Consider the following 13,095-nt stretch of genomic DNA (forward strand, 5'->3'; position numbering starts at 1 on the left):
TTGGTTCCGTTTTCAAATTGGTCTACATTATGGTCCAAAGGGTCCAAAATTAAACTTAGTTTGATTTTAACAAAAATTGAATTCTTAGGGTTCTTTGATATGCTGAATCCAAACATGTATTTAGATTTTTGATTATGGGCCCAGTTTTCAAGTTGGTCCAAATCGGAGTCCAAAATTAAACTTTGTTTGATTTCAACAAAAATTGAATATATGGGGTTCTTTGATATGCTGAATCTAACCATGTATTCAGATTTTGGATATTGGACCATAATAGTTGAATGTCCAATTTAAATGTTTAAGTTCTTAGACCACATTCATTCTGTGTCAGAAACCTATGCTGTGTCAAATATTTAATCACAATCCAAATGCAAAGCTGTATCAAGCTTGAATGTTGTGCCCATACTTGCCCCAACTGTTCAGGGTTGGACCTCTGCGGTCGTATCAAGCTGCGCCCTGCGGAGCATTTTATTTGTTATTATCTTAGATATCATTATAATATGTAATATCTAATACTATTAATTATGATTTTAACCTTATTTTACATGATTTCCAAAGTATCAGAAAATACAGGTGATCGACACAGGCTCTTGAGAGCCTCTAGTTTAGCTCTAGATCTGCTACCACTGTTGGTTGACTAATTATGGCTTCAATATAAAATCTATTGTCTAATCTAATGTCTTTACTAATCTATAAACAAAACCCACCAAGTAACAAGTACCTGAAAATAATATAAACAAAATAATAGAAAACACAATAGTTAACAACTCTCACGGGTACAATTCTTGCCAGATTTTTTTAAAACTTATACTATAGGTTAATATCAACAATATCTCGGACAAGTTCTATAATGGTGGAAGATCGACTTTTTTTTAAAGAGTTATGCCCTTGGAAATATTAGATTTAGGGAAAATGACCTCAATAGCGCTCTCAAGGGTACAATTCTTGCCAGATTTTTATAAAACTTATACTATAGGTTAATATCAACAATATCTCGGACAAGTTCTATAATGGTGGATGATTGACTTTTTTTAAAAGAAAAATGTCCCTTAGATATTAAATATATGGAAAATGGTCTCGTTAGTGCTCTCACGGGTACAATTCTTGCCAGATTTTTATAAAACTTATACTATAGGTTAATATCAGCAATATCTCGACAAGTTTTATAATGGTGACTGATCAACTTTTTTTTTAAAGAGTTATGCCCCTAGGAAATATTAAATATATGGAAAATGGTCAGCGCTCTCACGGGGACAATTCTTGCCAGATTTTTATAAAACTTATACTATAGGTTAATATCAGCAATATCTCGGACAAGTTTTATAATGGTGACTGATCAAATTTTTTATACGACCGCAAACAAATTTTTGTGGTCGTATATTGGTATGACGTTGGCGTCGTCGTCGTCGTCGTCCGAAGACGCATTAGTTTTCGCACTCAAACTTTAGTTTAAATGAATGGATCTCTATGAAATTTTACCATAAGGTTCAATACAACAAAAGGAAGGTGGGGATTGATTTTGGGGGTTATGGTACCAACAGTTAAGGAATTAGGGGCCAAAAAGGGGCCAAAAATAAGCATTTTCTAGTTTCCAGACAATAACTGTGGAACGGTGTATGGATCTCTCTGAAATTATACTACAAGTTTCCATACGACAAAGGGATGGTTAGGATTTGCTTTGAGGGGTTATGGCTCAAACCGTTTAAGAATAAGGGGCAAAAAAGGGGGAAAAACAAGGTTGTCCTGGTTAATGGACAAATACTTTAGTACAAAACATAATTTAAAGCAGTGTAAGGGAGATAAATCAAATACATCATTGAAATTATCTCCCTTACACTGCTTTTAAATTATGTATAAAGTAATGGTTAATGAACAATTAAGATAATTTAAAACAGTGTAAGGGAGGTAATTCAAATACAACGTTTTGGTTACTTCCCTTACACTGCTTTTAAATTATGTTTAAAGAAATGCATATTTATAAAGGGAGACCAGTAAAAATATCTGCAAATGTTGCATCTTTTTTTTTTACAAAAAAATCCATATGAAAGATTTGAAACTATATTTTAAATTCTATTATAAAATAGATTAAGTTAGCACTATGGTAAATTTAAATGGGTAATTAAGGTTTGGGGGAAAAAATGGGGGGGGGGGGGTAAAAAGAAATTGTGGGAGGTCAATTTTTTTCATTTCAGATTTCAGAAATTAAAAAGAATTATTCTTCAAATATTATTTTTTTTTCAAATTTCAAATATTGAAAAATTTCAAGAAGTAATCTTTAATTGCACAGTATGGCGCATTAGATTTGTAAAATCTTTGACCACATTTATTTATTTGTTATGCCGAATCTAACAATGTATTTAGATTTTTAATTTTGGATCCAGTTTTCAAATTGGTCTACATTAAGGTCCAAAGGGTCCAAAATTAAAATTTGTTTGATTTTAACAAAAATTGAATATATGGGGTTCTTTGATATGCTGAATCTAACCATGTATTTAGATTTTTTATTTGTGGACCCAGCTATCAAATTGGTTCATATTGAGGTCAAAGGGTCCAAAATTAAACTTTGTTTGATTTCATCAAAAATTGAATTATTGGGGTTCTTTGATATGCCAAATCTAACCGTGTATTTAGATTTTTAATTTTGGGTCCCGTTTTTTAAATTGGTCTACATTAAGGTCCAAAGGGTCCAAAATTAAACTAAGTTTGATTTTAACAAAAATTGAATTCTTGGGGTTCTTTGATATGCTGAATCTAAACATGTGTTTAGATTTTTGATTATGGGCCCAGTTTTCAAGTTGGTCCAAGTTGGGGTCCAAAATTAAACTTTGTTTGATTTCAACAAAAATTGAATACATGGGGTTCTTTGATATGCTGAATCTAAACATGTATTTAGATTTTAGATTTTTGGCCAAGTTTTCAAGTTGGTCCAAACTGGGGTCCAAAATTAAACTTTGTTTGATTTCAACAAAAATTGAATATATGGGGTTCTTTGATATGCTGAATCTTACCATGTATTTAGATTTTTTATTGTGGGCCCGCTATCAAATTGGTTCATATTGAGGTCAAAAGGGTCCAAAATTAAACTTTGTTTGATTTCATCAAAAATTGAATTATTGGGGTTCTTTGATATGCCAAATCTAACCGTGTATTTAGATTTTTAATTTTGGATCCAGTTTTCAAATTGGTCTACATTAAGGTCCAAAGGGTCCAAAATTAAAATTTGTTTGATTTTAACAAAAATTGAATATATGGGGTTCTTTGATATGCTGAATCTAAACATGTATTTAGATTTTTGATTTTTGGCCCAGTTTTCAAGTTGGTCCAAATTGGGGTCCAAAATTAAACTTTGTTTGATTTCAACAAAAATTGAATATATGGGGTTCTTTGATATGCTGAATCTTACCATGTATTTAGATTTTTTATTTGTGGGCCGGCTATCAAATTGGTTCATATTGAGGTCAAAAGGGTCCAAAATTAAACTTTGTTTGATTTCATCAAAAATTGAATTATTGGGGTTCTTTGATATGCCAAATCTAACCGTGTATTTAGATTTTTAATTTTGGGTCCCGTTTTTTAGATTGGTCTACATTAAGGTCCAAAGGGTCCAAAATTAAACTTAGTTTGATTTTAACAAAAATTGAATTTTTGTGGTTGTTTGATATGCTGAATCTAAACATGTGTTTAGATTTTTGATTATGAGCCCAGTTTTCAAGTTGGTCCAAGTTGGGGTCCAACAAAATTAAACTTTGTTTGATTTCAACAAAAATTGAATATATGGGGTTCTTTGATATGCTGAATCTAAACATGTATTTAGATTTTAGATTTTTGGCCAAGTTTTCAAGTTGGTCCAAATTGGGGTCCAAAATTAAACTTTGTTTGATTTCAACAAAAATTGAATATATGGGGTTCTTTGATATGCTGAATCTTACCTTGTATTTAGATTTTTTATTTGTGGGCCCGCTATCAAATTGGTTCATATTGAGGTCAAAAGGGTCCAAAATCAAACTTTGTTTGATTTCATCAAAAATTGAATTATTGGGGTTCTTTGATATGCCAAATCTAACCGTGTTTTTAGATTTTTAATTTTGGGTCCCGTTTTTTAAATTGGTCTACATTAAGGTCCAAAGGGTCCAAAATTAAACTTAGTTTGATTTTAACAAAAAATGAATTCTTGGGGTACTTTGATATGCTGAATCTAAACATGTGTTTAGATTTTTGATTATGGGACCAGTTTTCAAGTTTGTCCAAGTTGGGGTCCAAAATTAAACTTTGTTTGATTTCAACAAAAATTGAATATATGGGGTTCTTTGATATGCTGAATCTAACCATGTATTTTGATTTTGGACATTGGACCATAATAGGTAAATTAAAAAAATTGAAGTTCTTAGACCACATTCTTTCTGTGTCAGAAACCTATGCTGTGTCAAATATTTAATCACAATCCAAATTCAGAGCTGTATCAAGCTTGAATGTTCTGTCCATACTTGCCCCAACTGTTCAGGGTTCGACCTCTGCGGTCGTATCAAGCTGCGCCCAGCGAAGCATTTTATTTTAAAGAGTTATGCCCATTGGAAATATTAAATTTATGGAAAATGACCTCAGCGCTCTCAAGGGTACAATTATTGCCATATTTTTTTAAAACTTATACTATAGATTAATATCAGCAATATCTCGGACAAGTTTTATAATGGTGGACTATCGACTTTTTTTAAAGAGTTATGCTTCTTGGGAAATATAAAATATGTGCAATGCGGGGGACATTGGAATTCTGTTCTTTTATTCTTTTTGTTATGCATTAGAATAGGAATAACGGTTCTGTAGTTTCTTTTTCAATTTCAATTTGAACACAATGAAATCCACATAGTGTTTGCACATAGGTTACGATACATGTGGATGGTAAATAGCAACAGCCATTAATAGTACATCTCTGAGTCTGCGCTAAGTATAGATATATCTAAAATTTTATCACACTGTTGTTTACAAAGCCAAAGAAGCACGTCAAATTAGAATTGACAGTAAAACAGATTACTAGAATCACCGACACCTGACTTCTCAAGTTTAACTTTGAATTTTCAAGGACATATATGTATGTAAGAAATGTTTATGCCCCCACCGTAGCGTGTTACCCTTGTCCATCCTGTCCATATGTCTCCAAAATTGATTTACGTTCTCTTACTTTAGTTTGCCACAACAAAATGTAATAAAATTTATACCCAATGCTTATTACCACAAAACACAGATCAAGTTTGAAATTGGGTGGCGTCACTTTTACAGTTCATGAGTCATGCCCCTTTATAAACATAAAAATTGCTGATTTATTCATTTCCGTTCCCTAACTTGAGTTTGCCTCAACCAAATGTTATAAAACTTAAACACAATGCTATTACCACAAAACACAGATCAAGTTCGAAATTGGGTAGCAACACTTTAACCGTTCTTGAGATATGCCCCTTTATAAATGGAAAAATTGCTAAATCTGTCGTTTCAGTTCTCTAACTTAAGTTTGCCTCAACAACATGTTATGAAATTTATACACAATGCTTATAATCACAGAACGGTCTCTTTGACAAATTTCCCATTTCCATTCTCAATTTTATTAACTACGTGAATCCTGCATCTGTATGTGGAAGTTGACTCATGCATATTTACAAACAGGGGCATCTGTGGCCCATAGACACATTCTCCAATTATTTTTTGTTAATATTTTTATTTTTTAAATCTGCACTACAGTTAATAGATACAAGATTTTTAATGGGTATCATTAAATGTAAGATTTTCCTTAAACCAACAGACCAACAACTCAATAATTCATGTACAATATAGTTTTTGTATCTATTTCAGTAATAAACCAACAACAGAACAAACTGCAAGCTCAACTACAGAAGGAACTACAACTACAGAAGGAACTACAACTACAGAAGGAACTACAACCACTGTACAAAGTATGTAAAATGTTATCTTAATTGTTATGTTAAAGCAGTATGGCAATACCTCACTGATCAATTTTATGTTTTAAGGTTCTGTTGGCCTTCAGACAACTGAGTACATTTAAATTTAGGGTGAAGTCTAATTAGTATGAACTACTTTGTAAACTTAAAATGATGTGTAGGTTGATTTATTTATGGGCATGTAAATGTAAACTTCCACAGAAACAAATTGAAGCAATCCTGAGCATTGCCTGTCTATATGGGGGGCATTTAAAGTAAAACAGAAATTGTGCCTAGCAAGATTAGATTTTTTCATTGTTATTTATGAAGATGCATAATCAAGGGCCAAAATTAACTAAAAATGTGGGTTTTATTTTTCCAAAATTCTTTTGTTATACTTTTAAAAACAATAATACAGGAACATGTCACTGACCTTGTTGTTTAATCTATAGGATGTGCAAAATTTCATTATTTTATAAGGATTTTGTCAGGAAATTCAAAATTATGTGGGGAAGAAAAATGAAATAAGGCAATGGAATTTTTAAATAACAGTTATGTAAGTTTTCATTGAATATTTTCAGAAAAAAAAAATTAAAATGTGGTCATCTGTATCCTTTTCTTGCTACACAGCTTTAGCGGTAGATGGGTTGTAAAAAAAATCATCAGAGGTTTTGTTTCCATCAAATTTTGAAGGAAAAAATTGTTTAAAGAAACAATCTGCCCATTTGAACACAAAATCAGATGAAAAATAAAGATGCCTCAAGTGACAATTTACACAAATTATTAAATCACTTTCTAAAATTTAAGTTTTCATTTAAAAAAGTTTTACTGATCATTTGAACCACCACAATTTTAAGACATCTATTAAAACAACCTGAAGGTAATGGAGACTTATTGTAAGCATAATCTATTGTTCCTCTATTGTAGGTAAAAGTTCATCAGATTTGATATTGGGCCTAGGTATAGGATTGCCTCTAGCCATTTCAGCATTAATCATTTCAACGATAATGATATGCATGTGTTGTAGACGTAAATATAGATCAGATTCTGAATCAACAGTACAAGAACAATCAGAAGATGAGTAAGTATAAATATGAAAGCTGTTGCTTTGGAAACATTTATTTGATTTTTCATGCATTTATATAAAAACAATTAAAAGCTTTAGCACCTTAGTAGAGATAATTGATAGTATTATTCTGAATGTAGTTGAAGGATTATTAGTTGTTTGTTTGGTCACTTTTTATAAACATTTCAAGCAAGGTTTGTCCTTTATGAGATTAACTGAATATTTATTCAAAATGATAATACCTATATGTTATTTTATTTGCACATGAGTGCAGAAAAACTGTCTACAGTCAAAACAATACATACACAGACATAATGAAACTGAAAGTAAAAGTCCATTTTTATTCAAAATGATGTAATTAATGTTCATGTTGATGTAAAGAAATTAAACTATATGAGCTGACTAACTTTTTCTTGATTGAGAATTCATTTTATTATTAGTTGGAAGGTAGGGCCAGCCTTTGGTAGATATGATCCAAGTTTAAGAGGCACAAGAGGTGCTTTTGGTACAGACTTCATGAGACAGTGGAGTAGAACCTCTGGTGACAAATACCATCGAGATCAACCTGAAGAACTGGTTCATCCATATTTTGGTCCTGGTGGTTTAGACGATTTTACCACTGGAGCGGATTCAAGTGAAAGGCTTGATTTTGCACCAGGTGAGAGTTCTATATTTTATCTTTTTTTCATACATGCAGAAAAATTGTTTTCAATTAAAACAATGTGAATTATTGTAACGGTTTATTTTGATTACAGTTTCACAGTAAATAAGATATTTTCAAATATAAATGTATATGTCATAATCAACTATTTGTAGATTTTTTCAACAATACTTCTTAAAACTGACATATCATTTTTGACTTTTTTTTTTATTGTTTTGCAGATACCACAGTAGGAGAGGAAGATTTGGAAGTTCCACCAAGGAGATCTAATTTCTCCTGGGATTTTATGTTTGATATGTTGGATCCCAGAGAAGAGGTAACTTTTTTTTTACTATACTTGCAGTTTTTTACCTCACCCGACTGAGCTTTTCTCATCACTTGGCTTTCCGTCGTTGTCCTTTAACATTTACAAAAATCTTGTACTGGTCCAAATTTAACCAAACTTTACCACAATCATCATTGGGGTATCTAGTTTTAAAATGTGTCTAATGACCCTGCCTGCCAATTTGTCAGTCAATTCCTTATTGGAGTTATTGCTCTTTAATGAAGATTTTTACAAATTTTTAGTGTATCTTGAAAAACTATGATAGATATATAGAATCTTTAAAAAGCAAAATGATCAACAAGATAAGATCTACAAATATGAAAAATTTAGCTGATGTCGTTAGTAGACTCCGTATAGGAGTGATTGAACTTAAATGTTAATTTTTTCACCCCTTTTTTTGTGTTAAGGGCAAAACTCAAGAAGATTTAGAGAAACTGTAAACAGAAAAAATTATCAGCAATACAAGATCAACAAAAACAACATTTTTGTCATGAATTCTATTCTGGTCCACAAAGTTTGAGAATGTCCATTGTTGAAGATGCACATAGACCTAGATGAGCAATGCAGGCTCTTTAGAGCCTCTAGTTTTGTAAATGTACAATATTTTAAGAAATAGAGAATTAAAAATAGTTTAAAAGTGGTGTCTGAAGACCGGCCTATCATCTAACATGGCAAAAGCTAAAATATAGAACATAGTAAGTATTTTTCAATATCTTAAAAACTATTACAGGTAGAGAGTATCTGGTAGAAGTTATAAATGTAAAGATCTAATAACTGTTCATTTTGACCAAAATTATCAGAAGTATCCTTATAGAAATAATTTCTTTCAAATGATAATTATTACAAATTGTTTGCATTTTCATGCCTCACCAATAGCATGTGGTAGGGCATTATGTTTTCTGATGTCTGTTAGTCCGTTCCTCCTACTTTAGGTTAAAGTTTTGATAAAAGATTTGGTTTAAGGTACTTTGTGGTCACATCAACTTAGCCTTGATACACATGTTTGTCATGAAGTGAACTTTTCATTATATTCCAAATAAAGGTTTCGACTCAGATTTTGTGGGTCTCTGATCATGCAATAGTGTGTGTGGAGCACTATGTCCTTAAGACACATTTTATTGTTGGATATTATCTTGATAACTATAATATGTGGAGTTAAATCTAAAAGCTAAAATGATCAGCTAGCTAGACAAGATCTAAAAAATAAGTTACCATGACCAAATATTATCAGACAAACACTTATTGTGGTTATTGTCTTCAAATGATGATTTTTATTTATTTTAGATTTTTGTTAGTAGGCTTCATCATGTTCATATAGATTTTGATATATTTCCTTATGTCATTTCAAAAGTTTGAGACTAATCTTTATGCAATATGAATTTTAAACAACTTATTGTTTATCATTCATTACACTGTAGTAGGTAAGCATAAAGTAGAATCCATTTTGTTTTGACAAAAAAATCTTCACTTTCATTGATAAAAAATTCTAACTGAATTTGGAAAATGGAAGTTTACAAATTGTACATGGGATTGTTCAATCATTTTAACTAGTATACAGATTTTTTAAAGTCTCGAGAGGAGAACTTTTAATATTTTGTCAGAAAATGATTGTTTCGAAAAAAGCAAAAAATCTTGAGTGTGCTTTTAATTCCGTTTTTACATTGAATTTTTTCTAAGTAAGCCGTTATTTTGTACCTCCTTGGTCTTTCCTTCAAACTGTCCCTTGCTCACAGACCATTTATTTTGCATATGAATATGATTAAAAGGAAACTTATAGTCAACATTTCTTATGATTTTAGGTTAAGATACCAAGACCTTTTGTGGATGCAGAGGAGGCAGACTTGTTCAGAGGCAAGAAGGTAAATATTTCATCTATATTTAACATTTTCATCTGTGCATACTATACTGTTTAAGTAACAGAATACATATTTTTTTATATAATTGATTTGTTTTTCATATTTTTCCTCTTTGTTTTGTAGGTAATTTTTCAAAAAATATTGTGAACTCATTGCTTATCTGATTCTAATATTATTTATACACTCATTTTTAGAATTATTTATTGTATCTGATACTTTTTTTTACTTGACTTCTTTCAATTTTTATTTTTTTAAGCAGCATATAAATAAGAAGCCTTGAAAAATATATACTATAACACTGAGGAGCATATTTTGCGTGTTTATAAAATATTCAGCTAACAATACAACAAAGCTTTATTGTCAATCACACTGAATAGGTAATGGTGGATAGACTTAGAGAGTAGTGACAGTTGTATCTTATAAATACACAATTTATATAGTTTATACAATGATTTATCAACCCCAGAGATGTGATAATCACTGAGGCCAAAGGCTGAGGTAACTATTACATCTCTGGTATGATTTATCAACTGATATCAAAAGTCAACATTTGTTTTACTATATGACATTTTGATCCATCTCTAGTATTTCTCAAGATATTTAAATATTCTTGTTTTTGTCTCGCCTGCGACATGCTAGACATAGGGATTACTATCTGGTGGCAGCAGCGGTGTAAACTATTTGTATAAAGCTTTATATTTCAGAAGGAAGAAGACCTGGATGCTTCATACCTTACGTTTCAAAGATTCTGTCTGTCATAAGTACATTGTCCTTGAACTCATTTCCATTATTCAGCGACTGCTTGCAAAATTTTTTTTTTATGAGTAGTAGGATAACTATATTTGGTATATGGGTTCCTTTTATAGTCTTCATGTCTGACAGACAAGGTTCACCTGACCTTGACCTCATTTCATGGATCAATGATCTTTGACCTGTTTTCCTGGTTAAATCTGTTTCTTAGATACTATAAGCAATAAGGTCAACTATATTTTGTGTATGGAATGATTGTAAAGTGTACATGTGTGTCTGGCTTGGTTTATCTTACCTTGACCTCATTTTCACAGATCATTGATAATGTTAAGTTTATGTGATACTTATAGTAAAACTTTATCTTTAGGACTATAAACATAAAATCAATCATGGTTAGTAAAACAAGTGAGACATTTCAGCTATGCTTTCTTGTTACATTAAATATATAATCTGCTTTGACAAAAAGTAACTTTTATAAGTTATAATATTCAATAAATTGTCTAAAATAAAATTGACACAGGAAAAAAAAGAAAAACATAAATGAATGACATCATAAGCCTACATTTGCATTGCCTAGGAAAACAACTATATTTAGGTACAGTTTAGCTGTCCAAATCTTATATGAACCTCTAATGGTTTTTCCAGCGATGATTGTAATTCAAAAGACGATTCATTATATTCTTTTAGCCAACGAGAAAACAGAAAATGTATAGTCATATAATAGTTACATATATTGAATAGAGATGTTAACTTTTTTTTTTGTTACATTTCAGGAGAAAATATTGCATAAGAGGGATTCTAATGTATAGCAAAGATTCCTAAGAAGATGTCTTCCAAATTTTGTTCACTAATTAGAACAGAATGGAATGTAAAAAAGTGAAACGGAAATTTGATGAAGAATCTCTTTCCTGGATTATTAATGTGGTGCTTATTTATATAGGATTATTTATCTTTCCTGGAGATTACACAAGTGTTCATAAATTTTGTGACTTTGGTTACTGGATAAAGTGCAGAAGAAGAATGATTAAATTTATTGAATTATTTTATAATCTTAAATGAGTTTAAATTAAACATGATAAATTGCTATTTCAGATTCTTCTACAGGTGAATATTTGTTGAATGTTTGGGAATAACATGTCATTGCTATTTGAAAAATGTACATAACATGGTGAATATGTTATATGCATATTAAAATTAGTTTTCATTCTACTTTTACCACAACTAAAGCCATAAAATTGGAACTTATTGCCAGTTATGAAGGAGTGAAAATGAAAACTTCATGAAAAGAAGATGTTTATTTACAGTCTTTAATATTAACTGTGATGAAATTCTTGTCTATTTCATTATAAAAGCATGTCGATTGACAAATTAGGACTATACCAACATTAACAAATTGGTGATTGGTTTTAAAATCAGTTATTTGTATTTCATTGATATCAAATTTATGTGACATCTGACAATGAATACAGAATTAGTAGCCAATATGATGTAATAATATGAAATTTTCTGTAATTTAGTCATACTGATTAAAAATCAAGAGTAGTTTTTTTAGATTTGTTTAGGAATAGTTTGTAATACATGAAATTCATTGAATCTATTTTAAATTATTAAAATTAACTGTCATTTAGATGGAATATGTTTATGTTAACCTTTGTCAATAGTTGAATATTGAATTTCAAAAGCATCAACAAAATGTATTTACAAATAAAAAAGTGCATTTATTGTTTTACATCTGATTTTTTTTTTTTTTTGGGGGGGGGGGGGGGGAGGGAATACTGTTCCTTTGTTTCAAGTATATAGGAAATTAATAATAAAAATTATATTTATACAGCATATATTAAATATATTTCAATATAAGCATTCATGACGAGGGGCAGTCTATATATATCTGTGATACTTTTTTGTTACATATCATGTATATAACACTGCTGTATGCTTGCTTGGCACTTGTTTGATAATTGTACATATATATAACACTGCTGATAGAGAATGCTTGGGACTTGTTTGATACTTGTACATGTACGGCCATATAGAGAATTTGTGAGAATGGAATATAAGATGAATGTTAATTGTTGCTCCACAATGCCTTAAAAAAGCAAAATTCTATAAATTAAATTTAGTATTTCATTAGAAAGATTCATGAGGAACAAAAAATGATTGTTATGTATAGTATTTGTACTTCTGCATATATTTTTTGTGAAGTTACTGACTTTGTACATGTAATTATGCATCATTAATCATTGTGATATGTCTTCAAGGATCAGCTTTTTACTATTCATGCTATTTGATTTTGTCAAACGACTTTGATTTCATAAATTTTCTTAGTTCTTCATAAGGTAAATTTGAAAGTCTCCCAGTGAATATCAAAGTATGGAAATTTTTTAAACTTTGTCATGATGGAATTCAAAAAGATATCCAAATTCAATTATTTTACATAACTATGTTGATGTGTTTAGTAAATACTGTGGATTCATTTATTTTCTGGGTACCAATTTTCATGGATTGTGGATATT

At 30.4% G+C, this 13,095-nt stretch overlaps 1 protein-coding gene across 1 annotated transcript in view; it reads left to right on the forward strand.

Moving 5' to 3' along the window:
• Positions 1–12,311, forward strand: part of LOC127728000 (mucin-16-like) — a 295,239-nt gene extending 282,928 nt beyond the window's left edge. The window contains exons 51-56 of the mRNA XM_052235153.1: positions 5,839–5,939; positions 6,852–7,005; positions 7,431–7,648; positions 7,873–7,967; positions 9,776–9,835; positions 11,356–12,311. Of these exons, the coding sequence (XP_052091113.1) occupies positions 5,839–5,939; positions 6,852–7,005; positions 7,431–7,648; positions 7,873–7,967; positions 9,776–9,835; positions 11,356–11,391 (664 nt within the window). The 3' untranslated portion in view covers positions 11,392–12,311. The remainder of the gene's footprint in view (positions 1–5,838; positions 5,940–6,851; positions 7,006–7,430; positions 7,649–7,872; positions 7,968–9,775; positions 9,836–11,355) is intronic.
• Positions 12,312–13,095: the final 784 nt, after the last annotated feature.

This window comes from Mytilus californianus, unplaced genomic scaffold (assembly GCF_021869535.1).
Source record: "Mytilus californianus isolate M0D057914Y unplaced genomic scaffold, xbMytCali1.0.p SCAF_2, whole genome shotgun sequence".
Taxonomy (NCBI): domain Eukaryota; kingdom Metazoa; phylum Mollusca; class Bivalvia; order Mytilida; family Mytilidae; genus Mytilus; species Mytilus californianus.